Below are 25,875 nucleotides of genomic sequence, written 5' to 3' on the forward strand. Positions count from 1 at the left end.
TACACCAGATTTTATATCCTGATATTTCAATAAACATATAAAAATGGAAATAAAAGTTTAGGGACAATGCTTCTCTCAATAGATTAGCAGCATTTCTGGTATTTTTCTCTTCTATCTTATGTCACTTAAATTTTAATGCTTCTTCTGAGTGCTGAATTTACTGTATTTTATAATTCGTTAATAGCCTGACTCACAGTTTGAAAAACAGTGCCACTGAAGGTACAAACGCTCACAGTGCTCACATTCACAAGAAACAATTGTGTTGACCTCCTTGTGTAACCTAACAGCCCAGGTTGATCTATGTACTCAGAACTAGCCCTGCACAGATCACTGTGCGAGGCTCTGCGGCAGAGAGTAACACCTCCGGCTACCTTAGTCAGAAGTGTTCTGAGGCGGCCAGGACACCAGGGTAGCACCATGACCTAAAATCTCTACCCTCATCAAGGTTCTGCTCCAGTGATTAACAAGCTCAGAGATGTAGGAGCCGGGTCGGTAAGTCCCTCACTTAGGTAACTATGCTAAGCAAGTAAGGAGTTTATTATTGCTTCCTAGGTAAAGGTGTTTTCTTCTTACCTAGAAAGGTCAGCTCAATTTTTTAGAGATGAAAAGGGAGGCTTAAAGGATCAGTATTTTGAGTTCAGCGCCAGGGTTACTGAGAAACAGCTGCACACGATTGAGTGGGGTTTGTGCTAGAACAAAATGGGAATTCAAGAGAGGAAGTGATGATTGAGTCATACCATAAAAACGTCTGACAGGACAGACTGTGTCAGAGGTGCCCTTAACCATCTTTTTCCTTCAGGGTGAGCTAATCAAATTATTGTTGACAAACAAGGCAGAATGGATGGGATAAAGAGATGAGTGGTAACTCCTTGTGCTTGGCAATCTTTTCTATTCAAACTCCTAAAATTCCTTATATGGAGTTTTACTCATTGAAATCCTTTTTTTTTTTTTTTTCAAAAACTAATAAATAAGGTCAGATAGCTTGTCAAGGTCGCCAGAGCAAGGAAGTCAAGACTGTCACCTCTCTGGGAAAATCTGCATTTTGTTCTTCGCATCACCAAGCGTTTCATGTGCGCACACCATGAGCCCATGCTACCTGTAACTAAACACCTACTGCTTCTTACTTCTAGGAGCTGAAGCATTAAAGTGGCAGACATGGAAGGTGCCCTCCACCTCAGAGCACATTCAGTAGATTCTACACTCATACATGTGCTCATCATGAGAGATGCCCATCTTGGGGAGCAGCTCATTCTATAAATTCATGGGTGGGATAGATTTCTGCTTAGAGAAGTTGAGGTTGTGTATATACAAAGAATGGTTACAAGGACAAAACAGGCAAGGAGGAAGAATACTTCTAAAATGCCAGTCCTCAGTACAGCTGTACGTGCCCAGGACCAGGGTTTCCCATGATCATTCATCTTCAGAGATGCTACTCTTGACCTTGCTGCCTGTGTCAAACCTCCTGTTACATGTCCGTAGAGCCCAACACCTCCCCCTTCTTCACATCCAAAGAATGAGTTTTCCATTTGTTTCTGTGGCTATTTAATCCATAAGTCTTTCTCTTTATAGGACACTGACTTAACTATAGGTTTATAAGTTTAGCGTTTGCAATTTTTCACCATTGTTACCATTTCTCCAGCACTAAACACTATGATTAATTCATAAGTGTTCAATAAATCATTGTTGGATAAGTAAATTAACATTTGAAGATATTTTGGCATGTTGTTTTTCAACAAGGTGCTTCTGTTTAGCCCAATCTTGATTACTTATTAGCTACTAAAGAGCAATTCCTAAGCACTCATGATGTTTTTCTGTTTTGTTGTTTTACAGTCAACTTTGACCACTTTGAAATTTTGCGAGCCATTGGGAAAGGCAGTTTTGGGAAGGTGAGAACCATATGATTAATTACCAGCAGGTTAGGGAGCTCAGTAGCTGAGTCTGATAGCGCTCAGATTATTGAGTGATCAGGATTACAAGGAAGGATAATTTAGAGAGGTGTTGTATGATGGACTGTTATAGAATTGTTTGAAGAAAGTGTTTGAAGAAAGCGTGACAGTTTGAAGAAAGTGTGACATCCAGCTACATAATGAACATATACTGTTCTCAGAATTATCACATTAAAATCAAATCTATCTATTTTCATGAAATTTAAGACTTTTCTCTGTACCTTGGAGAAGATTGAGATTTTAGAGTTAACTTTAAATTGTACTGGCTGTACCTCCAATAATTGTTGCCAATGTAAGAGTTAATTTTTTGCATGTCAGAAATAAGCCACCTAATTTTTTCTGTCCCTTTACCCAGGGGTACCATGTTTTTGGTCTTCAAAAACCTGCCCTGGAAAAGATACATACTTAATTTTTGAGAAGAATCTTCTAGATTCAAACCCTCATATTAGTTCTCAACGGAGTCATATTTTAAGGGAAAATACTATTTCACATTTCCGTTAAATTTCATTGAAAAATCATCTGCTGTCTATTTTAACAGATATTATATGGACCCTTAAAGGGCAACATCTTTCAGAACCATGAACTGATGCTATTTAGTTTTTCTCCAGGCCTTGGAGTCCTGTTCAGTTCTCCAACCTGTGGTTGTAAGCAGCAATTCTCTGCACAGTGCTGTTTGGCTTGACAGCTTAGTCACGCGTGTTCCTGTCACTCAAAGCGGGACTAAGAATCTTGTTTGTTATTGGAAGAATTCTGACAAGGAGACAGCTATTTTCTTCAGAATGCTGTCAAAAAAAAAAAAAAAAAAAAAAAAAAACCCAAAGCAAAAAGAGGCAAACTTGTTTGAGACAGTAGAGATTCAAGAACTGATAGGTTGCATGGGGAAGACAATAAGAATTGTACTCTGAAATTGGACCAAAGGAAACTTTAACATCAGAGGATCTATAAGGGCTAAGGCCTCCGAGCCATGCTGAAGAACAGCTGTGCTTTGTCTCACCTTGCCATGGTTCCTCATCTCCTTAACCGCTTCTCACTTGGGTTGCACCGTTAGGTCTGCATCGTACAGAAGAACGATACCAAGAAGATGTATGCAATGAAGTACATGAATAAACAGAAGTGTGTGGAACGCAACGAAGTGAGAAATGTGTTCAAGGAGCTCCAGATCATGCAGGGCCTGGAGCACCCCTTCCTGGTGAACCTGTGGTGAGTGACGGCACCGGGCCTCCAGATGGAGACATTGCCCCTTCCTCCCCAGCCCCTGGTCTACTCCACATCTCGATTTCTAGGTGTGCCTCTGCAAGGCCCTCGAGAGGACCATGCCCTTTCTTTGATTTATGTGATGAAATCCCTGATTTCTTTGATTTTATGATGAAATGTTTGTTACATTGGCACCAGTACTCTATGGTTCAGTCATTACAGTTCTGCTTATCCTGGAGGCCAATATATTTTTAAAAAACATCATAATTAACAAGGAATGAGTTCAGATGTTTATTATTCATTAGATATTTTTGCCCATAAACTGTGGGGCCAGGGACTTTGGGTGCAAAGTATGATCTCTCTGATTGGCAGAAGGTTGATCTTTGGGACTTGTACAAAGGACCTAAGTACTTTCTCAAAATAATGGGCAGTGTGTTATTTTCCCTGTGCACACTTCTTAAGCAGCCACTTATATACCTGTAAGATGAGAAAGGATGGGTGCTGCTTTTTCACCAAATGTTTTAACAGGGCTGGAGCTAACTTAGGTTAGCGGCTAGACATTAAATGATCGTGATCTGCTCTCAAGGCCATTGCCATAATCCAAGGCTTAGAAATTGGCGAAAAAGATTGTGGTATCTATTACCTCCTGCTCCTCTCTTGTGCTTTACGCTTTTCATGTCTCTTCCTCTACATCTTAATGCATCCATTATGTTAAGAGCCAGTTCTTAAAGCTAACTCACTGTGACTGTTTTAAATATGCATACCAAGCAGTTCTACTTACCAACAAAGGCAAGAAAAGAACTTTATCTGGAGGGTGCTAATGGAAAAGTAATGGAGGTTTCACTATGTGTCTAGCGACATCCTTCTGGAAGAATCAATGAATAAAACTAGCCTCCACCCATCTTCAATTAATACAATTCACTTAATGTATAACTTGCACAAAGCTTCTGTGCCACAGTTGAAAGGAAGATGGTTCCCTGTGACTTGGAAATAGGCCTAATAGAGCTTGTGCACTGCTCAGACATGGCAGTGTGATTCTGGCTCAGCCTGCTTGTATTTAATCAGTATTTCAGAGTGGCCTATTCAAAATGCTGCCACGTAAGAAGTTAAAATGGATGCAGCTCTCTGCCTTTGTAATCATCAGATTGCTTTTTTCCCCTCTTTCTGCACCCTAAGGAGGATGACAGGTTACTGTCATGTCAGAGCCTCCCTTTGTTCACAGTCACATTTTTTTTCTTCAAAAGTTCAGTCCACGAATTTTCTCTTCTCAGGGCCAGGAACCCTTAATAAGGCACACAGGGCACGTTGCCCTTTCATGTTCAGCTCTTATAGCTGTGGGCAATGTTGATTTCATCTATTCTTACTTTTTTTAAAGATTTATCTATTTATTTGAAAGGGAGAGTCAGAGAGAGGCAGAGGAGGAGAGAGAGAGAGAGATTTTCTATCCACTGGTTCACTCCCCAAATGCCACAATGGTCGAAGCTGGGCCGATCTGAAGCCAGGAGCCAGGAACTTCTTCTGGGTCTCTCAGGTGGGTGCAGGGGCCCAAGTACTTAGGCCACCTTTTACTGCTGTCCCAGGTCATAGCAGATAGCTGGGTCAGAAATGGAGCAGCCGGGACCTGAACTGGTGCCCATATGGGATGCTGGCACTGCAGATGGTGGCTTTACCCACTATAACACAGTGTCAGCCCTCTTACAGTTTTTTTTTAATATTTTTTTTTGAAATTCAGAGTTACAGACAGAGAAGGAGACACAGAGAGGGAATATTCCATCCACTGGTTCACTCCCCAAGATGGCCGGTGGCCAAGGCTGAGCCAGGCCATATACAGGAGCTCAGAGCTTCATCCAGGTTGCTCATATGGGTAGCAGGGGCTTGAACACTGGGCCATCTCTTACTGCTTTTTATGGGCCATTAGCAGAACTGGATTGGAAGTGGAGCAGCTGGGATAGAAACCTGCACCCATATGGGATGTTGGCATTGCAGGTAGCAGCTTGACTAGCTACATCACAATGCCAGCCCACTATTCTTATGTTCTTAAATCATGGATTTATGAGACTTTAAGCTGGCCAAGACTTGGGGATGTTGCTATTTGCCAATGTGGTGTCACTATACACAAAATTCTGTTCTCCGTGCCTGCTGACCTGGTGAGAACATGAATATTGCAGTCTTTCCTTCTTCCCACTCATGTTGACATTCACAGAATACTGGACATCATTATGATTGACAGAAGACAGGGAATAGAAGAGCCCACAGCCCAGTGATTCTACACCACGCTCATAACTGGAAACTAGAAGGGGAGCATTCTTATATGTATAACAGAAAACATTTTTGTCTTTCAAATCCTAAGATAAACCTTTATAGATCATCATTATTCTTGCTATTAAATATTTCCTGCCTTAGCAATACAGCACGGCCAAATGAAAAACAATCTGTCTTCAACTATTAGGCGTCTTGCTGTGCTTCTGAAATGATTTATCATTTTAAGTCACAATGTCATAAGATAGTTAATGTATATAACCTGATTTTTTATGAATGAAATTAAAGTGTTATGCAAAGTGGCCAACACATAGTAATATTTCTTTAACGAATATTAGTTCTTTCCCTCCTTACTTTTCTATGAAAGTGCAGCATACTTATTTTTAAGTCTTTATTGATTTATTTCCTTTGAAAAGCAGAGACAGAGAGACCTCCTATCTACTGGGATCTACCAGATGCCCAAAAGGCAGGAACTCAATCCTGATCTCCCACATGGGTGGCATTGACCCAACTACTTGCACCTTCACTTGCTGCCTACCTGGGTGCACATTAGCAGGAAGTTAAAATTAGGAGAGGAGCTATGACTTGAACCTACACACTCTGATATGGGATGGAAATATCCCTAATGACATCTTTATCTGCTGTGTTTCACACTTGCCCAAATATGTAGCATTTTGAACTTGCTCATTACTATAGTCCAATGTGGACATCCAAAGAATCAAAGAATTGTGTTTTGCCCCAATGCATCATGGGAGGTTCTGTGTGCCAATGAATGAATATCTACCACTCATTCTTCCTAAGAGCCTGTGTTGCTTTTCTTTGATTTTCCATCTCATTTTGCAAATCAATCAAAAACCAAAGGTTCTCCAATATATTATGTAAAATTTAATCAAGAGTTTACATCATATGCTTAACTATTAAATTTACCTCCGCATCCCCAGAATCTTAGAGGCTGGTTTTCATTCTTTTTGTACTTTATATCAATGGAACAGATTTCTTGTATTTCATATACACAGATTTAAGGACATAATGATGCTTCCTCCACACCCTCCATCCCTCACTCACTCATTCCCTCCTTGCCTTCTCTTTTCTTTCTTGTTTTTCTTTCAATTTTTGCAGTGACATGTTTTCAGTTTCCTTCATGATCACAAAATTAATCCTACACTCAATAAACAATTCAACAGGTAGAAAGTAGAAAAACTACTGTTCTTCAGTAGTTTTTCAGAGATAACATATTTGTCTTTTTGGGACTGGCTTGTCTCACTAAACATAATGGTCTCCAATTTCATCCATTTTCTTGTAAATACAGGATTCAATCTTTTTATGACTGAGTAGTATTTCATCAGATCAACAGCTAGGTCAAATTCATGTCTTAGCTGTTGTGAATTGAGCTGCTATAAACATGAGGGTACAGTTAACTTTTCTGTATGCTGATTTCATTAACTCTGGGTAAATTCACGAAGTGGGATAGCTGGGTGATATGGTAGATGGAATTTCAGATTTCTGAAGAACCTCTATAACATGTTGCATAGTGGTTATACTAGTTTACATTCCCACCAACAGTGCATTAGGTTACCTTTTCTCCACATCTTCACCAGCATTTTTAATTTGTTGATTTTTGCATGATAGCTATTTTAACTAGAGTGAGCTGAAACCTCATTGTGTTCTTTATTTGCATTTCCCTGATGGTTTTTAATCCTGAGCACCTTTTCAGGTGTCTTTTGTTGGCTATTTGTATTTCATCCTTTGAAAAATGCATGTTCGTATCCTTAGCCCATTTCTTACCTGGATTTTTTTGTTGTGGTGTTTCTTGAGTCTTTGTATATCCGGGATATTTATCATTTATAAAATATATAGTTTGCAAATATTTTCTCCCATTGGATACATTGCTTCTTCACATTGTTGAGTGATTCCTTTAATGTGCAGAAGCTTCTTAGCTTGATATAATCCCATTTGTCATTGTGCTGTTACTGTCTGTGTTTCTGGGGTCTTATCCACAAAGTCCTTGCATATGCCAATGTTTTGTAGTGTTTCCATATTAGGGTTATATCCTTGATTGATTGTGAGTTTGTGTAGGGTGTAAGATAGGAGCCTTGCTTCATACTTCAGCATGTGGACATCCAATTTTCCAAACACCATTTGTTGCAGGGACTGTCCTTTATCCAAGGAGTGATTTTAGTGTATTTGCCAAAGATTAGTTGGATGCAGATGTGTGGATTAATTTATGAGGTCTCTAGTCTGTTCCATTGGTAAATGTGTCTGTTCTCATGCTAGTACCAACCTATTTTAACTTCCCTGAAATATGTCTTGAAATCAGATGTTACTATATCTCCAGTTTTATTTGTATTGTTTAGAATTACTTTAGTGATTCAGGGTCTCTTGTGATTCCATATGAATTTTAGGGTCATTTTTCCTAGATCTGAGAAGGATGTCATGGTATTTTCATTGATATTGCAGTGAATCTATAAATTATATTGGGTAGTGTGAACATTTTGAAGATACTAATTCTTCAAATCCATGAATATGGAAGATTTTTCCATTTGTTTTTGTCTTCTATTTCTTTCCTTAACGTTTTGTAATTTTAATTATAGAGAACTTTCACATCATTGGTTAAGCTTATCTGAAGATACTTGAATTTTTTTGTAGCTGTTGCGAATAGCACTGATCTTACAAGTTCTTTCTCAGCCATGGCATTGTTTGTATATACAAAGGCTATTGATTTTTGTGTGTTAGTTTTATATCATCCAAGTTTGCCAAACTCTTAGGAGTTTTTTTTTTTTTTTTTTTTTTGACAGGCAGAGTTAGACAGTGAGAGAGAGAGAGACAGAGAGAAAGGTCTTCCTTCCGTTGGTTCACCCCCCAAATGGCTGCTACAGCTGGCGTGCTGCACCATTCCGAAGCCAGGAGCCAGGTGCTTCCTCCTGGTCTCCCATGCGGGTGCAGGGCCCAAGCACTTGGGCCATCCTCCACTGCCTTCCCAGGCCACAGCAGAGAGCTGGACTGGAAGAGGAGCAACCAGGACAGAACCGGCACCCCAACTGGGACTAGAACCCAGAGTACTGGTGCCTCAGGCGGAGGATTAGCCTAGTGAGCCATGGCACCACCCAGGAGTTTTGATAATCTTTTGTTTCCCTATGTATAGGATCATGTCACTTGCAGACAGGGATAATTTGACCTCCTACTTTTCCATTTATATTCCTTTGATATCTTTGTCTTGTCTAATGGCTCTGAGTAAAGCTTCCAGAACGATATTGAATACTAATGGCATCCTTGTCTGGTTCTGGATCTTAGTGGAAATCCTTCCACTTTTCCCCCTTCAATGTGATGCTGGCCGTGGGTTGTCAAATATTACCTTGATTGTGTTGAGGTGTTCCTTCTATACCAACTTTTCCTAGGTTTTTTTTTTTTTAATCATGAAAGGATATCATATTTTATCAAATGCTTTCCCTGCATCTATTAGATAACTGTGTGCTTTTTATTTTAAATTTGTTAATGTGATGTATCAAATTTATTGATTTATGTTGAGCCAACTCTGCATTCCTGGAGTAAATTACACTTGGTCCAGATGGATGATCTTTTGATGTGTTGTTGAATTTAATTAGCTAGTATTTTGTTGAGGATTTTTGCATGTTCATCAGTGATATTTTTCTATAGCTCTCTTTATCTTTTTTTGGTTTTAGAATTAAGGTGTTGCTTGCTGATAAAAGGTGTTTGGGAGGATTCCCTCCCTTTCAATTGTTTGAATAGTTCAAAATGATTATTTGGGATTATGTTTTCTTAAAATGTTTGGTAGAATTCAGCGGTGAAGTTATCTGGGCCTGGGTCTTTGTTTGTAAGGTCTTTATTACTGATTCAGTCTCCATCTTGGTTACTGGTCTATTTAGGTTTTCTATGTGTTCATGTCTTAAGTTTGGTAAATTGTATATATCCAGAAATCTATTATCTATTTCTTCTAGATTTTCCAATCTGTTGGCATATAGGTATTTGTAGTAATTCCTGATGATTCTTTTTATTTCTGTGTTATCTACTGTAACATCTCCTTTTTTAATTACTGATTTAATTAATTTGAATATTTCTTCTCATCTTTTTTTTTGGTTACTCGCAACAGTGGTTTATTGTTTTTACTTTTTCAAAAATCAAGCTCTTCATTTCACTGATCTTTTATGTCATTTTTAAATTTTGTATTTTGTTTATTTTTCTCTAATTATCATTCATTCCTCCTACTCATTTTTTTCCCCTGTTTCTCTAGATCCTTGAGCTGCATTGTTAGATTATATGTTTGACGCCTTTCCAATCTCTTGTTGTAAGCACTAATGTCTATAAACTTTCCTCTTAACACAGCTTTTGCTGTATCCCATAAGTTTTGATATGCTGTGCTGTCATTTTCATTTGTTTTCAGGAATATTTTTATTTCCAATTTGATTTCTTCTATGACCCACTGTTCATTCAGGAGTATTATGTTAAGTTTTCAGGTGATCGCATTTTTTTAGAGTTTCTTATGCTGTCAGTTTCCAGCTTCATTCCGTTGTGGTCAGAAAAATGTATGATTTCAATTTTTTGAATTGGTGGAGACTTGTTTTCTGGCCTTGCATCTGGTCTGTCATATAGAAAGTTCCGTTCACTGATGAAAAGACTGTGTATTCTGTAACTGTGGGATCAAGTATTTTGTAGATATCAGTTAGGTCTGTTTGGTCAGTAGTGTAGAGTAGCTAGGTTGTTTCTTGTTTCTTTGTTGACTTTTTGTCTAGTTGATCTGTCCATTGATGAAATTGGGGGTGAATTCCCCCATTATTATTGTATTGGGGCCTATGTCTCTGCCCTGCAAGCCTCCCCATCTGGGGAGAGAGTCACCCCAGCTGCCTGCCCAACAGATGTTGATGGGCACTCCACTTTGGCAATCTGAGTCCAGCACCTTTGTGGTGGAGAGTGAGCAACATGTCCTCACTCATGGACTTAAATGGGCACCCAGCCCCCTGCCGACGGCCAGACTCAATGTCTGTGAGGACTGTGGATTATATCTGTGTGACAAAATCCACCAGTGGTACAGACCACCACAGCCTCCATCTATATTACGAAGATGATTCTTCCTCCCTGCTGGTTGGTAGGTGCCTTGGTGGCAGGAAGGGAGGAAAGCAATGGGCTGTTCTTTCACAGGATTAGGTGGCTCCCTGGCCCCCACCAGCACCAGCACTTCAGATCATACGCAAAGTCGGGGGGGGGGGGTGCTGCGAGGTTCTCCCTCAGACAGTATCAAGTGGTGTGCGGGCTGCTGGAAGTTTCTATAAGCTCACTCTGAGAAGATGGCATCCCTACCAGCCACTGGCTGTGGGAGTCGTGGGCAGTGTCCTGTTAGCGTCTGTGTGGCTGTACCGTTCCGGGGAGAGATTGCTCCCCGGAATCTCTGTTCTTTCTGTAGACTCCACTGCAACCATCTCTCCAACCATCCCCTGGGAACATGGTTGCTCTCCTGTTCTTCCGGTGCCTTCCTATGCTAAAAGTCAGCATCTCTTTCTTCTATTCAGCCATCTTGCACCTCCCTTTTTTTAAAAGCAGGTTTTAAATTAACGTGTGTGTGTGTGTGTGTGTGTACAGGCATAAACATGTAAGTAGATATGCCATCGGAAAACTTCTCTGCCCACTGTAGTCAACTTGAAAAACAAAAATCACACAGAGAAGTGGAAATTCTCTGACAATCTCCCCACCTGGAAACCATCACCCTTGACATGTGGGTGTGTGCTGTCCAGCAGAATGTCTGTATTTGGTTTTCTGGTTTGGACCCTGAATTAGCCCCATTCATTCCTTCATTCATGTATATATGTAGTGAGCAGCAAAGATAAGTTATAATTAGTTTAACTAGATTTGCCAGATATAATGCAATGTATACAGTTATACTCAAATTTCACATAAACAACCAATACTTTTTGGCATATCTCGTAAGTATTGTAGGAGACATGTTTTTACTGCAAATTATTATTTATCCTAATTTCAAATGTAACTGGTTGGGGCAGATATTTCGCACAGGGGTTAAGATGCCACATGGGACACCCACATCCCATATCGAAGTCCCAGGCTCTGCTTCTTATTCTAATTTCCCACTGTTGTGTGTCCCAGGAGGCAGCAGATGATGGCTCAAGTCCCTGCCACTCACATGGAAAACCTGGACTGAGATCCAGGTGCCTGGTTTAGATTTGGCTCAGCCTTGGCTGTTGTGAGCATCTGGAACTAGCAGATGAATGATCTTTAGATAGATAGATAGAAAGATAGATAGATATAATATATGTATAATATTCTTTTTGTCTACTTTCCAAATAAAATGAAAATAAATAAATAACCTTTTAAAATTCCTTGCCCACCTTAAAAAGTTTACTGCTTATCTCATACTTTGCTGGCTCTGACAAATGTAATGATAACGGAGACCAATACCACGGGAATACAGCAGAGACAGGAGTGGACAGAGACCTTATCTGCCAGATGTTAGCCACAGCTGGGAGAGACGGAGACTCATCACATGGCACAGGGACATGGGAACTGTGAGACGCGCACAAAGCACCAAGCACCAGGTGCTGGGTGTGCAGTGTTGAGGGTGTGTATGTTGTGAGTAAAGAAGTTAACCTGTCTGGGACCTGGTGGGTCGAGGGGCAAACACAGTGAGAATAAAGGCTCCCCGGACCTGGCCCCACTCCTGATGCAGGGCACCTTAGCAAGTGAAGGCTGCCAGACCGGGCTGGCATCCAGGAAGCGTAAATAAAATCTTCCTGTGAGTCCCTCCCGGAGGGGCTGCTAACAAAGCCCTTGGCAACACAAGGCCTGAGAGCAAATAGGCCCCAGCCGTCCGTCCCCAGGGCAGTCAGCTCCCAGGTGGCCTTTGTTAATTGAGATGAGGCCTGCAGCTGCCTGCTCCTCAGCTGCTCCTCAGCCCCCCCCATCCCCCCCCCCCCCCCGCCCCTTGTCCCTGTGAGCAGAAAAGGTCCAGGTGTGGCTTCAAGACATTGGAAAACAAGATCGCCTGTGTTTTAGATGGAATGGACCACGTGTACGGGGAGTGCGGTAGCGGGTTCTCTCAGACAGCTGAGCACAGCGCAGTAAACGGGTTCCCTCATCTGTGCTGGGAGCGCCTGTGGGATCCTAGGCTGAGAGCCAGAGGTGCCTGAGAGCCCCGGCGTCAGCCCTAAGAGCTTCCCCAGCAGGGACGCCCCACTGCCCTGGGCTTTACGTTTATTACCTAATTTACTCATTCCAGCAGCCTTAGTTGATGGAGATTATTATCCCCATCTACACCCGAAGAAACTCAGGCTCCGAGGCGAAGGATTTTTCCAGATTGCACAGTCAGCAGTGGGCAGAGCCAGGACTCTAACCCAGAAATCCTTCTGTCAAAACCCCTGCTCTTCCTGGTCCACCGTACCATCTCCTAGAGACATTTGGTGAGGCTCCCTTACAAGATATATAAGGGAGAAGAATGTATTTTCCTTATTGTTTTTTCATATCCCACAGGTATACAAACTCCATGAGGCAATCCTGTGTGTAGTTTTTGTTCACTGCCTCATTGTTCATCTCTTACAATGGTGCCCAACACATAGTAAGTGCTCCAGAAACAACTGTCGAATGACTTGCATGAAGTCAGTGGTGAGACCAGGACTCCGGTTCTTGGTTACTCTTTTCTCACCCTACCAAAGCCAACTTTCATTCACTCACAAACCTACTCTTAGGCAATCATGGCCACTCAAGTTCCTTTGCAGGTCCAGATCCCAGATCCTCAGTTTGACTCCTGCTCCATGACTTGGTCACAGTGTGAATTAGGTTAGTTACATTAGATATGTTGCATGGATTTCTACTCTATAATTAAGAATAACAGCAATACCCATGTCAGAAGGTACTGCTACGAAGGATTAGAGTACACATATCAAGTACACAGCAGGTGCTTAATCAATGATGACTAAACAATTGGGTGAAGCCCTTCCCTGAAATGGGATATTCTCCTTACTCCATGGCCAGAGGATTCTTGAGTGAACAAATGTACCCCAGCTTGAGCTAGCCTGGGTATTAGAAAGTCTTTTGTTTCATCTTAAATATTTTAAAACTCGTCTAATTTTTTGCATATAATAAAGTATGAAAACACAGAAGATGCTGATGAGAACAATGAAGACATATTTTATCATCTAGAAATTTCTGTTCATGTATGCGAGATTTTCAGCTGTAAATGAGTATTATGAAAAAGCTATATCCAGGCATTGTGGCCATTTGGGGAGTGAACCAGTGGATGGAAGACCTCTCTGTCTCTACCTCTCTCTGTAACTCTGGCTTTCAAATAAATTAATCATTAAAAGAAAAGCTATGAATAGATTTGAAAAACTTTTGCACCTCAATAAACTCATCTTTTAATTGCACATTTTCCGGAACTTTCTGAAGTACCCGCATGCTTGTTTCCCATGGCTGCTGTAATGAGTTACCAGAAACGTGGTGCCTTAGATGATATAAACTGCCTCACCATTCTGGAGGTCAGAAGTCAGCAATCAGATCGTCACAGAGCTGTGTGTATGCCGGAGGCTCTAGGGGGAGAATCTGTTCCCTGAGGCTGCCCAGTCGTGGGTGGCCACTTGGAATCCTTCCGTGTTGGTCCCTTTCTTTACCTTCACAGCACACTTGAAAGCTCTCTGGCTTTCTGCTCACTCTCCCATCATTTTCAGTCCCATTGTGATTTCGCTGGGCTCAGCTGCCTAAGGCAGGACAGCCTACGCACCTGAAGACCCTCCGCTTCATCACATCGGCAGAGTCCTTTTGTCACATACAGCAATGCAGTCCCTGACTCCGGGAACTCGAGTGTGGACATCTTTGGGGGGATATTATTCTGCCTGTTCCAACCACCGTGCATGTTTTAGTATATTTCTTTTCTATTATTTTCTATTTTCAACATACTTGATGTTTTCCTAGCTATACAATTCACAAGCTTGCTTATACCAGCAACATTATCGTTGTTTTCTCATCTGTTATAATATTTTACAGCAGCTATAAAGTTCGTAAATCTTTTATAAGCAATTTTTGTTTCTTCCTGGTTGAAGTTTATTGTTTGGGTCCTTAGGAGACCTGAGTCTTCTGGGATGGCAACAGAAATGCAGTGAAGCCCAAATTCCTTCAAGTTTCAGGGGAAACCACACAAATTAGAAGTGGCAGAGATGTAAAAGATCACTCTGTCAGGTGTGCCTTCTCTCAACACACACATACACACAAACGCAAACAATGCAAAATCCTATAAAAAGAAGAAACTTAGGAATCTTCAAGAACTTTCTAGTGTTGCTTGTAAGTTGGGAATTAGATATATTGTTATCAAGTTTTGCCATAAAAAAAAAAAAACTGTCCTAAAACTTACTGATGCAAAACATTAGGCATTTATTTCTCAAGATTCTGTAAACTGGACAGGCAGTTTTCCTAACCTGGACCAACTTAGCTAACACTGAATAATTTATCAAAGTCATCCATCGATTCTTGAGACTAGGTAGGGCTGGTCTAGTCTTTCTCTTCTGCTCTGAAATTAGCCCTGGCTTCTTCACATGGTCAGGGGAGGGTTCCTGGAAGCAGGCAGGTGTTTGCTTCTTGAGTGAGTCCTTTTCCAGCCTCGGGCTATGTTCTGCTTCCTAATGTCCCATTGGCCAGAGGAAGTGTGAGATTCAAGGGGTGGAGAAATACGGCCCACCTCCATGGAAGGGCATGGTAAAGTCAGTGTCTCCAAAGGCCAGGCAGAGGAATCCCTGTGGCCAGCTTTGCAAACAACCCTCTCTGTAGGACATGGAATATTTTTAAACAGTCAACAAAATTATCAAGTAAATGGTAGAAATTGTAACTAAGAATTCAGTTATGTGAGGTTTTTGAGTGCTCTTAGCTTTGCGAAAGGCTTCAATGAAGAATGTGCCCTTGGATATGACCCTGTTAGCTATGGGAAGGCAGAGCAGAGAGGAGGGTAGTCCCTGAAGAATTAGAACAGGAAGCAGTATTACTGTGTGGCCAGTACGTAGCAATGGTTCTCTTTAATGTTGTTGACTGCTGGACGACTGCACAGGACACTGTCCAGAATATAGACTTCCACTTACTTATTTACTCATCCATATTAGAAAGGTTTCTTTTTTGAAAATAACACTAGGACCCATAAACAATTTTGAGTTAAAAAGAAATCTGCGGCAAGGATGTGGGGTGGCTGACAGACTCAGAGGTAAAGCTGAAGGGGCAGGTGTCAGGAAGGTCAGGACAAAGGCAGTTCTGGGAACCCAGGTGAGCAACTAATCGATGGACTCTTAAGGCTGTCTGGGCTGCGATGAATCCGCTCCAACCAATTTTCTAACCTTCTGTCACCTGCTCAAGATGCAGAGTCCTGGGAGAGAATCCAGCCAGCTTTGTTCAGAAAACATGCCAGCCCCTTGGCCGGAAGAAAGAGAAAAACAAGGAATGACTTCTGGGTTGCTGGCCTGAGCAACTTGGATGACTGTGTTAGTCATGGAGATGGGAAATCCAAGGAGCAGATCCACCGTGAAGATCAGGAAAGTCTTCAGTCGTGTTAGTGTTGGGCTGCCTCTTAGTGGTGTACCATCACTGTTTGCAGTGACCATGAAGCACTACATACAGAGCTGTTGAATAGGCAGTGCATGTGGAGTTCAGAGGCGTCCAGGACCCAAGGAGAAGCCCTAAAAGGAGACCCATGGGCTTGTAGACACCGTGGACGCCAGCAGCTGAGGGCGCACCTCTGCAGAGACATGAGGAGAGCAGAACTGAAGGCTAATGCTTCAGTCAGTCCTGCAGCTCTGGGAGGGGAGGGCGATTCTGGAAACAGCCAGGAAGCCAACCACCAGGCTAGCGCCAAATCGGGAGAGCCTGGCATCCTGCCATCTAGAGAGAAAAGTGGTTCAGCCAGGAAGGAAGGCGGAGGATTTTAAATGCTGCTGAGAGGTCAAGAAGGAGACAATAAGTGAGCACTGGCTTGAGGAGATAAATCCTGTGACCTTTGTGGCAGTCAGCTCCGAGTGGGAGGACCAGATGCCACAAGTGGCATCTGCATGAGAAGATCGGAAGTGAGAGATTTTATTGTGGGGGGCAGGGTAGGTACGAAGTGGATTTTGAGATTCATCCACATCGCCGTCTCTCTAATACTCCATTGCCTGAGTATCCCCCGACTGATTTATACATTTTACCATGATGGACATGTCAGTTGTTTCTAGTTTGAGGCTTTTACAAGAACTGCTGCTATTACCATTCTTATTTGCATCTTTCGGTAAACAAAAGTGCATATATTTGGGGGTATAAATGTACAAGTTCATTCACTGGTTCCTCACATGTACACAGGGTTAGCTGGTAAAGAGGTTGTTAACAATCTATGTGCACATCAGCAACAGAGGAGAATTTGAAGCACTCTGAAGCCTCACCAACACTGCAGCTTGTCAGTCTCCTCAAAGTCGCTCCAGCAAAGGTGTGATAGTATCTCATTGTGGCTTTCCTTTATTATTTCCCTGGGGACTTGTAAGTTTGGCCTGATTTTTATACATGTCCTAGCCATGTAGAGACCTCTTTTGAGAAGTTCTTATTTGAGCCTTCTGCTAATTTTTCTATTGGGTGTCTCTGTTTCTCAAGTATCAGTAAATGCTCTTAACATATTCCTTATACAAGTATTTCTTTAATATAAATTGTTTGCCCCACCTGAAACCTACCCTGTCTCTTTTTTCTCTTCTTCTTCCAAGAAAAGAAATTTTGAATTTAATTGTGGTGCAATTTATCAATAATTTCCTTTGGGCATCATGATTTCTGAGCCCTGTTTAAGAATATTTAGCTGTCCCAGGTGGAAATATTCTATGCTGTGTCACAGAAGCTCTGTTGTTTTAGCTTTTACAATCAGATCTACAACCCAGGGTAATTTTCCCCATATTAGTATGTTAATTACTAATTAACTAAGTACTAATAACTAATTGCTACAATGTCATTTTTGAAATTTATTATTTCCTTACCACCACACAGTACCATATTTGTATTAATCAAGTCACCAAATATGTGTGATTTTCTTGATTTTGTTCCATTGACTTAATTGTATACTCTTCTGTATTTATTATACTATCTTTATTTATTTAGTAGTTTGATTTTTTTCTTTGGATTCTGTTGGTTGCAGTTGACCCTTTAATTTTCCATATGGATTTTATAACTAGGTCATTAATTTGTATTTGAAAGCTGCTAGCCTATATAATGGGTTTTCCCTATAATGTATGAGGTCATCAATTAAGAACAAGGGGTAGGAGGAGGATAGGAAATTGTGAAGAGTCAGTCTGTGAAGCCAGTGAAAGAGAAGCAGTGACTCTTACAGGAATAGGAGTTTTTAAATATCCATTTTGAGATTTAGGGCTATGAATTTAAAGTGAGTCCAATTAGTACACTTTCATCTTATTCTCCATAGATTTCACTTAATACATGCTAGTTGGCTTTTGTTGCTGTCATAAAGCACTTAGGTGGATTTATCTGGGATTGGAGTTTAACTGGTGAGCTATCTTCACTCTGGTCAAGTTTGATGAATCTGTGAGTATGAGGTACAAGAAGTAGACAAAAGAAGTGGATTCTTGGGGGGAATATAAGAAAACCACATGTACATGAAGTCATTCTTTAGCACCACTAACATTTTAGATGCTTTGATAAAATATTACATGTATCTTCAAATAGTTGTCCTTATAGGGGACTCAGTATTTTTTCTCTGATAAAAATGAGTAAGTGGCAAATGACAGGTTCCATTCTAGTCAAAGCCACAAAACCAGGACACCATGGCAACTTTAACTCCCTAAATTTTCTAAGACTCTCAGTGTTAATTTACATTTTATTTTATATTACCTATGTATCATTACTACTACAACTATAAAACCAAACATTTAAAAATTAAATACCACTGTGAAATGAATTTAAAAATTATCATCAACCATTCAATATGCTAAATGATAATGTTTTAGTGAAACACAATGACTATTCATACTTTAATATCCTCTGGACTGTATTGTTGCTTCCCTGGTAGAGTTTCCACTGCTGAAAATCAGAAATAGAAATGGGTATTGGAGCCTTGAGAGATAAGAGCAGAAGCAGGAATGATGTAAATGTTTCTGAAGATGCTGCTGGTCTGCTTTGGCTATGAACACTAGTCAGGGGACCGCAAGTCAGGCGCATTAAGCATGGAGTGCCTGGGATAAGGGCAGGAAGGGCCAAATAAGAATCTCTGTATTTGGTAGCAATGCCAGGATGCCTTCCCTCTGCCCGAGAATTCTGAGAGTGGTGTAGCATGGTCAGGAAGAATATAAATTGCCTTTTTGGCTAGAGAGGCTGAGAAGTGGACCATACACCACGCCAGCTGAGCTTTCTGTCTCTCCACCCCAGAGCAAGATCAATGGCAACGTGTGACTCAGCAGGTCGCGCACCTCCTTCCCAGCCAGGGCCTGCCCCGGCCGCTCTGAATCACTGGCGGTCAGTTCTAATCTCACGAATGACCCAAATTCACCAACTTAGACGGGCCTGTCTGCAGCGGTCTGAGATCGTGATCAACACAAAAACTGTTAACCTCCAGCATTTTCTTTTCTTTTCTAGACCTCTGATACACTCTGTAGGGAAAAGTCTGATTTAATGCTTCTTCATTATCCTTTGAGCATGTGTCTTGGCTTTTCCTTATAAACAGTGATCAGATGTTGCTATTCCCCTCTGCCTGTTTACTAGCTGTATATTCTCCGAGGTAGCCGTCTCAGGAGATTCTGGAGAAAATAATAATGGCCAAATTTCTCCCCAGAGAATCCTCATCAATAACATCTCTGGAGCTGGTACACGAGATAACAGCTCACACAATAGTATTCAAAGCTCCGGCTGGAGAAAGGTCAGAGCTTCAGAAAAATCAGCTGCTACATTAGAACATCAGGAAAATAATCTAAAATCTCTTATATGATTTTTAAAATATCACCTACAATATTTTTCATTGGATAACTTGTAGATATTTGAACATCTCATTTGAGGTCATAGCTTACAAGTTAAATCACAGTATATATATTATATATATATATATATATATAAAGTAATTTACATTACTTTCTATACAATTTTCATTGACCATACACTAAATTTATATCCTTCTGCTAGTCTCCATCATAGTACCCTGCCCTGCCACATTTATAATTACCTACTTGATTGTGTAAACACTGATATCTAAAAAAAATTTACTTATGTTCTATTTATTTTAAAGGCAGAGAGACAGAGAGACAAGCAGAGAAAGATCGTCCAAGTGCTAGTTCACTCCCCAGACACCTGCAGCAGCCAGGGCTGACCAGGCTGAACCTGGAACTTAATGCTGGTCTCCCACGAGGGTGTCAGGGACTTGGGTGCTCCAGTCAACACCTGCTGCCTCCGTGACTCACAACGAGCAGGAAGCTGGAGTCACAGCAGAGCCGTGCGTTTCAGTGTGGGGTATGGGTATCCATGGCAGCATCCTAACTGCTACACCAAAGGCCCACCCCAACGAGTGGCCTGTTATACATGGATGGCTTCAACGAGAGGGAAATCCTGCCCTTTATTCCTTTATCCTCAGCACCTTACAAAAAGAGACTGCATAATAATGATGTATCAAATAGTCGCTGAATAAACAAGTGCTCATTTTGTACCAAGCTATATACCAGCGCTGCTGACAGAGATGAGCCAGGAACAAAGTCATCAAATTTTCAGTAAAGTGAGAACTTCAGGTAAAAAAAAAAAAAAAAAAGTGGTGATACAGTATAATGCAGTGCAGCCATCTAAAGCTGGACTTCTGAACGCTCTATAGCAGAGAAACGTCCGAATGCCGTGGAAGTGCAGAGGGGAGACACAGAGGGTTCACAGCCAGTTTAAATGTGGCGAGGAGAGGCCAAGAACGATTAAAGTAAAAGGAAGATCACTCATCAAAAATCTCATGCTTCTTAAGACTTACATAAAAGTTTCTTCTTGCTAAAAATAATTTTTAATGAACATTGTATGGTAAATCCCTCAGATCCGTGCTATACACGCTCAGAAAATCCACCTAAACTCCAAATTATCCATGTTGATGAATTTTTGATATATAAGTGCTTAATATGGATAAATACACAAGCTATCTAAGAGTGGGTGTGGTAATCTTCTTATGTTTTCAGGAGAGCTTTAAAACACTTTTTCCTAGGAGAACTTTGTAAGGCTACTTATAAGACTGAAAGTGCTTTGTAAATTTGAAAGTTTTTAGTGTACTGATGAGTTCTTATGAAGTTATAAACCTCTGGAAATTTGACAACACGTTCTAGAAAGAGAATGAAGCGCAATAGGCACTGTCAGATATTGCTGGTGGGAATTCAAAATGGTACACACCCTATGGAGATAAACATGATATCATCAGGCAAAAAGTACTTTTGCCATTTGTTTTAAAGAAACTTTATCTTAGCAAACTCACTTTTGGGAATATATAACAAAATTAAACTGGCCAGAATACAAAAAGACTGACGCATACTAATTTTCACTGTTTTTATGTTTTCCAGCAGAGAGCCTGGAAAGAACCTGTTTACCAACAGGGGACAGATTACATACACATGTGACAGGCATAAACTGCAGCACCACACAGCTGAGAAGAGGGATGAGAAATGTCTCCAGAATGTACTGTTAGGTGAACAAAGCAATATAACCTCAAATTTATCTACAGATTCTACACAATCCCTCTCAAACTATGCCTGTCTTCTTTGCAGAAATTCATAAACTAGTCTTAAAATTCATATGGAAATTCAAGGAATCCAAAATTCAGTACATTCAAGGAGTAATTAAAATAAACTTGAAAAGAAAGAACAAAGTTGCTCACTTCCTAATTTCAAAACTTAACCACAAAGCCACAGTAATCAGGACAGCATGGTAAATGGCACAAAGACAGACATGGAACAGAATCCAGGTTCTAAAAGTAAACTCTCATATTTATAGTCAACTAACTTTTAACCAGGGTGCCAAGATAATTCAATGGGGGAAAATATTTCAACCAAAGGTTCTAAGACAACCAACTATGGAAGTGTGAGAGAAGGCAGTTGAACTCCTACCTCACACCATATCAACTCAAAATGGAGAATACATATGAATGCAAGAACTATATATGTAAAACTCTTGAGAAAAAAGTACAGGAATACATCTAAAAACAATTATTTCTAACATATGATAACAAAAAGATAAATACTTGGTGGTTCTTGTTGCAGGGAGAGGACAAGTACTAAAAAAAAAAAACAAATTAGGCAATCATCAAAATTAAAAGCTTTTTACTTCAAAACTACTATCAAGAAGTAAAAGAAATAATCCCCGAGAATGAGAAAAAATATCTGATAAGGGACTTTCATGCAGACTATGCAAAGGATTCCTACAACTCAGTAATAAAAAAGAGCAATTTAAAAATAGAAAAAAGATATGAATAGGTGACTTTCCAAATGAATAAATAAGTGGTCCACAGAACATTAACCTGTGCTCAACATTACTAAACATTAGGGAATGCAAATTAAAAGCACAGTGAGATGCTACTCTATCAGTTTAGCGTGGTTACTATCTAAAAAATGGAAAATAACAAGTGTTAGCAACGATGCCAAGAAATTAGAACTAGAACTCTCTTCATTTCTGGTCAGAATATAAAATGGTACAGCCATTGCAGAAAAAAGCCTGGCATTTTCCTCAAAAAATGAAATATAGAATAACCACACAATCCAGCCATTTCACTCCTGGGTGTTTTCTCAAAATAGTTGAAAGCAGGAACTAAAAAAAAAAAAAAAAAAGACACTTGTACATCAGTGTTCATTATTGCCAAGAGGTGGAGACAACCCAAATGTCCATTATGGGTGAATCAACACTATGTAACATGTGCATACAATGGGAATGAAATTTTGATGTGTGAACCTTGGAAACATTTGCCAACTGAAATAAGGCAGACATACAGGAAAAATATTGTATTATTCTGCTTACATGAGATGCTTAGAATAGACAAACTGATAGAGACAGAAAATAGACTAAACAGTGTCAGGGGTCGGGGAAAGGGAGTACTAGGGAGTAACTATTTAATGAGTACAGAATTTCTGTTAGCAATGATGAAAAAGTCCAGGAAATGGATAGTGATGATGGTTGTACAACATTGTGAATACACTGAATACCACTGAATTATACACTTAAAGTGGTTACATGGTAAATTCTGTTATATATGTTTTACCACAGCAAAAGAAATATAATGAAACCAATGAGGGAAAAGTACGTTAGATCAGACAGAGAGGGATAAAAGCAAGACTTTTCTCAACATACCTTGTTTTGAGTGTTGGACTTTGAAAACATACAAATATTTTATATAACTATAAAACAAATTAAATTTTAGAAACAATCCTCCAGATAGAATCAAAGTGAAACGAATGACCTAAATGTACATCCAGTTAGTGACATAACCACACCAAAATGAACTATTTAATTGACTTTCAAACAGAAACTTTACTGGATATCATTAGTGGAATATATCCTAACAACAACAAAAAGCCCGAAAGAAAAAAAAAAAAAACTTTAAAGTGTTTTCAGTATTGCTATTTTGAGGTAATGTTGCTATTTCCAGAGTGCTGTGTGACTGACAGGATAAAGCAAATACATTTATACTGGGTCATCGAGAACAAGAATTTTCACTGAAGGAGAAAGTAGTTACTGGTATAGACTGATTAAGTTAAGAATTTCTGTAATCTGGAATATAAAGTGAAAGTATCATTATGAAATGTATAATGTATTTCTTTTGGATTATAATTGTGTATGTATATATACATTATGCCTAGGCATATATATGTATAGCAAGTTATCTGGAAAAAAAATAGACACGAGAGCTAGCAATAAACATGTTCACATCCTAAAGCTGTAAAGCCATCAAAACTTGCGAGAATCATGTCAAAATAACACATGATACTACTTGATTATGTTCCCACTGGCCAAAGATTAAGAAGGAGGCTAACATGCAACCCATGAGGTCATTATGGTATCTGTTGAACAAGCACTGATTGCTTTTGAAGGATTCCAGGGAACAAGCAAATCATTTTTAAATAGAGGAGTGACAGCCATTTGTTTCACCTTCACTATACAAACTCTACCCCAGAGTAATTAAGTAATCAGTAAAAGCAATTTTCTCTTTATGAAAGTTTGCCAGCTAAAACATAAAGAAAAAATGATATAATTGAAATATCATAACCCCTAGGGAATTTTTTGAGCTAGGTCATGATTAATGACTGACAATACCACAAGGCAGACTTATTAATTATGCATATCCTAATCAAAGACCACAATACCATCTCTGAAGTAAACTTGCCCATCAAACAAACAAACAAAAACCACTTGAAACCTGAACTTGACTCTGAGCAAGCTTCTGGTTCTAGCCAGCAATTTTCACAAAATTCAGAGAGCTGTGGAGCATGGTGAGAGACATGACATGAATGCAATCAGGAAAATTCAGACTGAGAAAATGCTACCAGCAAAAATAATTTTATTTCCTCAACAAAAACCAGCAGTCAGTGAACAATCGGTCAGGGAAAAGATAATATAAAAGGATTTGTAAAAGGCACACAGACTATTGACAACATATGGACCTCCCTTGCCTCCATTTATATGACCCAAGCAGTCTTTAAAGTTCTTTTAAAAAATTATAAAATGAGCAGGGAATTGTGAAGACTGAGTGTTTGATGAAAGCTACTTATTTAGATAATTTATGCTGAAAAGATGCTTAATCATCTTTATCTCTTGTCTTGATGGGATAACATAAATTAGATACATCAAAGTAGAAGGAAATATTTTCCATACATTTATTTTGTATTTAAATGTAAAATTATTTATCAAAATGAAAAATCACTACAATCCAACCATCTAGATAATTGTATTATTTTTCTTCAGAAACAATGTTCTGCATATGCTGGCATATGTGTCTAATATTTTCCTTTTGTTGTGTGTGCATATTCTTTTTCAATATCTACTTTTGTGTACATTAAGCAATCTATATAATATACATATAACACAAATGATAGTAGGAACATTGTTTTTCCCCTCCCTTTGTCTTTTTTTTTGACAGGCAGAGTGGACAGAGAGAAAGAGACAGAGAGAAAGGTCTTCCTTTGCCGTTGGTTCACCCTCCAATGGCTGCCGCGGTCAGCGCGCTGCGGCTGGCGCATCGCGCTGATCCGATGGCAGGAGCCAGGTGCTTCTCCTGGTCTCCCATGGGGTGCAGGGCCCAAGCACATGGGCCATCCTCCACTGCACTCCTGGGCCACAGCAGAGAGCTGGTCTGGAAGAGGGGCAACCAGGACAGAATCCGGTGCCCCAACCAGGACTAGAACCCGGTGTGCCGGCGCCGCAAGGCGGAGGATTAGCCTAGTGAGCCGCAGCGCCGGCCCCTTCCCTTTGTCTTTGTTATATAGTATCTTGGAAATCTTTTCTTATCAGCGTACAGATCTGCCAATTTAAAAAATTCACCATGCGATGTTTAGCATGAATTCACCACTTATTTGCATATTCTTCTGCTAGTGGAATGAAGACTGTCCATGATTTTATATAATGAATATCCTTGTAAAGTACCTCCTGGCATACTTTGCTAGTGTATTTGTAGTGAAGGTTCCTTGCAATGAAATTACATGGTCCAAAGCCATGTCTTTTTAAAGAGATATCTCCAAATTGTTCTCAAGGGACGTTTCAGCAAAACATAAGAACAACACCAATTTCCTCACTTCCTCACCCACAGTGACTGTCCTTGAGCCTACATGGAAATGTTCTTACTTTGATACATTAATGAGTCAAAGTCATGATATATTTGCTGAGGTCACAAATTACTCCCTTCCATAACAGAGAGAATTTAGATTTTCACCTCAACTTGTTTCCAGGGTTATCTAGACCATTAACTTTTCTTCACCTCCAATTGTCATATTGTAGTGTTTCAGTTGAAAAACAAAGATAAAAAACCAACTAGGTATTCTTTCTATAGACTCAAAAATGTGCTTTTTGTAAACTTTGTAAACTTTGGATTTTCTGCATTGCTATGGTGGATCGATTAGGTGAATTAATACTATTTTGCAATGAATTTCACATAAAATACATGTGGGGGAAATTGTGAAAGAGCCACAGAGAAAAATATGATGGACCGTTGCCCCACACAATGGTTTGAAAATTGAAATGTGTACGTTATGAACAGGACAGGGGACTCTAGCTGCCTGCTTGCCCGTTCCTCTGAGATGTCCCCAGAGGACTAATGCTTTCCCTAAGCCAGGAAAAGCCTGCTGTGAGCACTCCCTTTTCGGAGTCTGAGAAACACAGATTAACTGTGCCTTCGTTTTAGTGCCTAGGGCAACACTGGTTCTTAAAAATTCTTCCATGGAGACCACTGGCTAAGATCAGCAATATCCCACCACTGGAATGAGATCACTCAGGAGGCATACAAATTGAATTTTTGCAAATTAAGTTGGAAGGCATT

The 25,875-nt window shown here is 40.0% G+C and overlaps 1 protein-coding gene across 8 annotated transcripts in view; it reads left to right on the top strand.

Moving 5' to 3' along the window:
• STK32A (serine/threonine kinase 32A) overlaps nt 1–25,875 on the top strand; it is a 139,255-nt gene that overhangs the window by 35,723 nt on the left and 77,657 nt on the right. For all 8 annotated transcript variants that reach the window (XM_008255186.4, XM_051843477.2, XM_008255190.4 and 5 more), the window contains 2 exons: nt 1,831–1,886; nt 2,995–3,146. In XM_008255186.4, coding sequence (XP_008253408.1) covers nt 1,831–1,886; nt 2,995–3,146 — 208 coding nt within the window. The remainder of the gene's footprint in view (nt 1–1,830; nt 1,887–2,994; nt 3,147–25,875) is intronic.

This window comes from Oryctolagus cuniculus, chromosome 6 (assembly GCF_964237555.1).
Source record: "Oryctolagus cuniculus chromosome 6, mOryCun1.1, whole genome shotgun sequence".
Taxonomy (NCBI): domain Eukaryota; kingdom Metazoa; phylum Chordata; class Mammalia; order Lagomorpha; family Leporidae; genus Oryctolagus; species Oryctolagus cuniculus.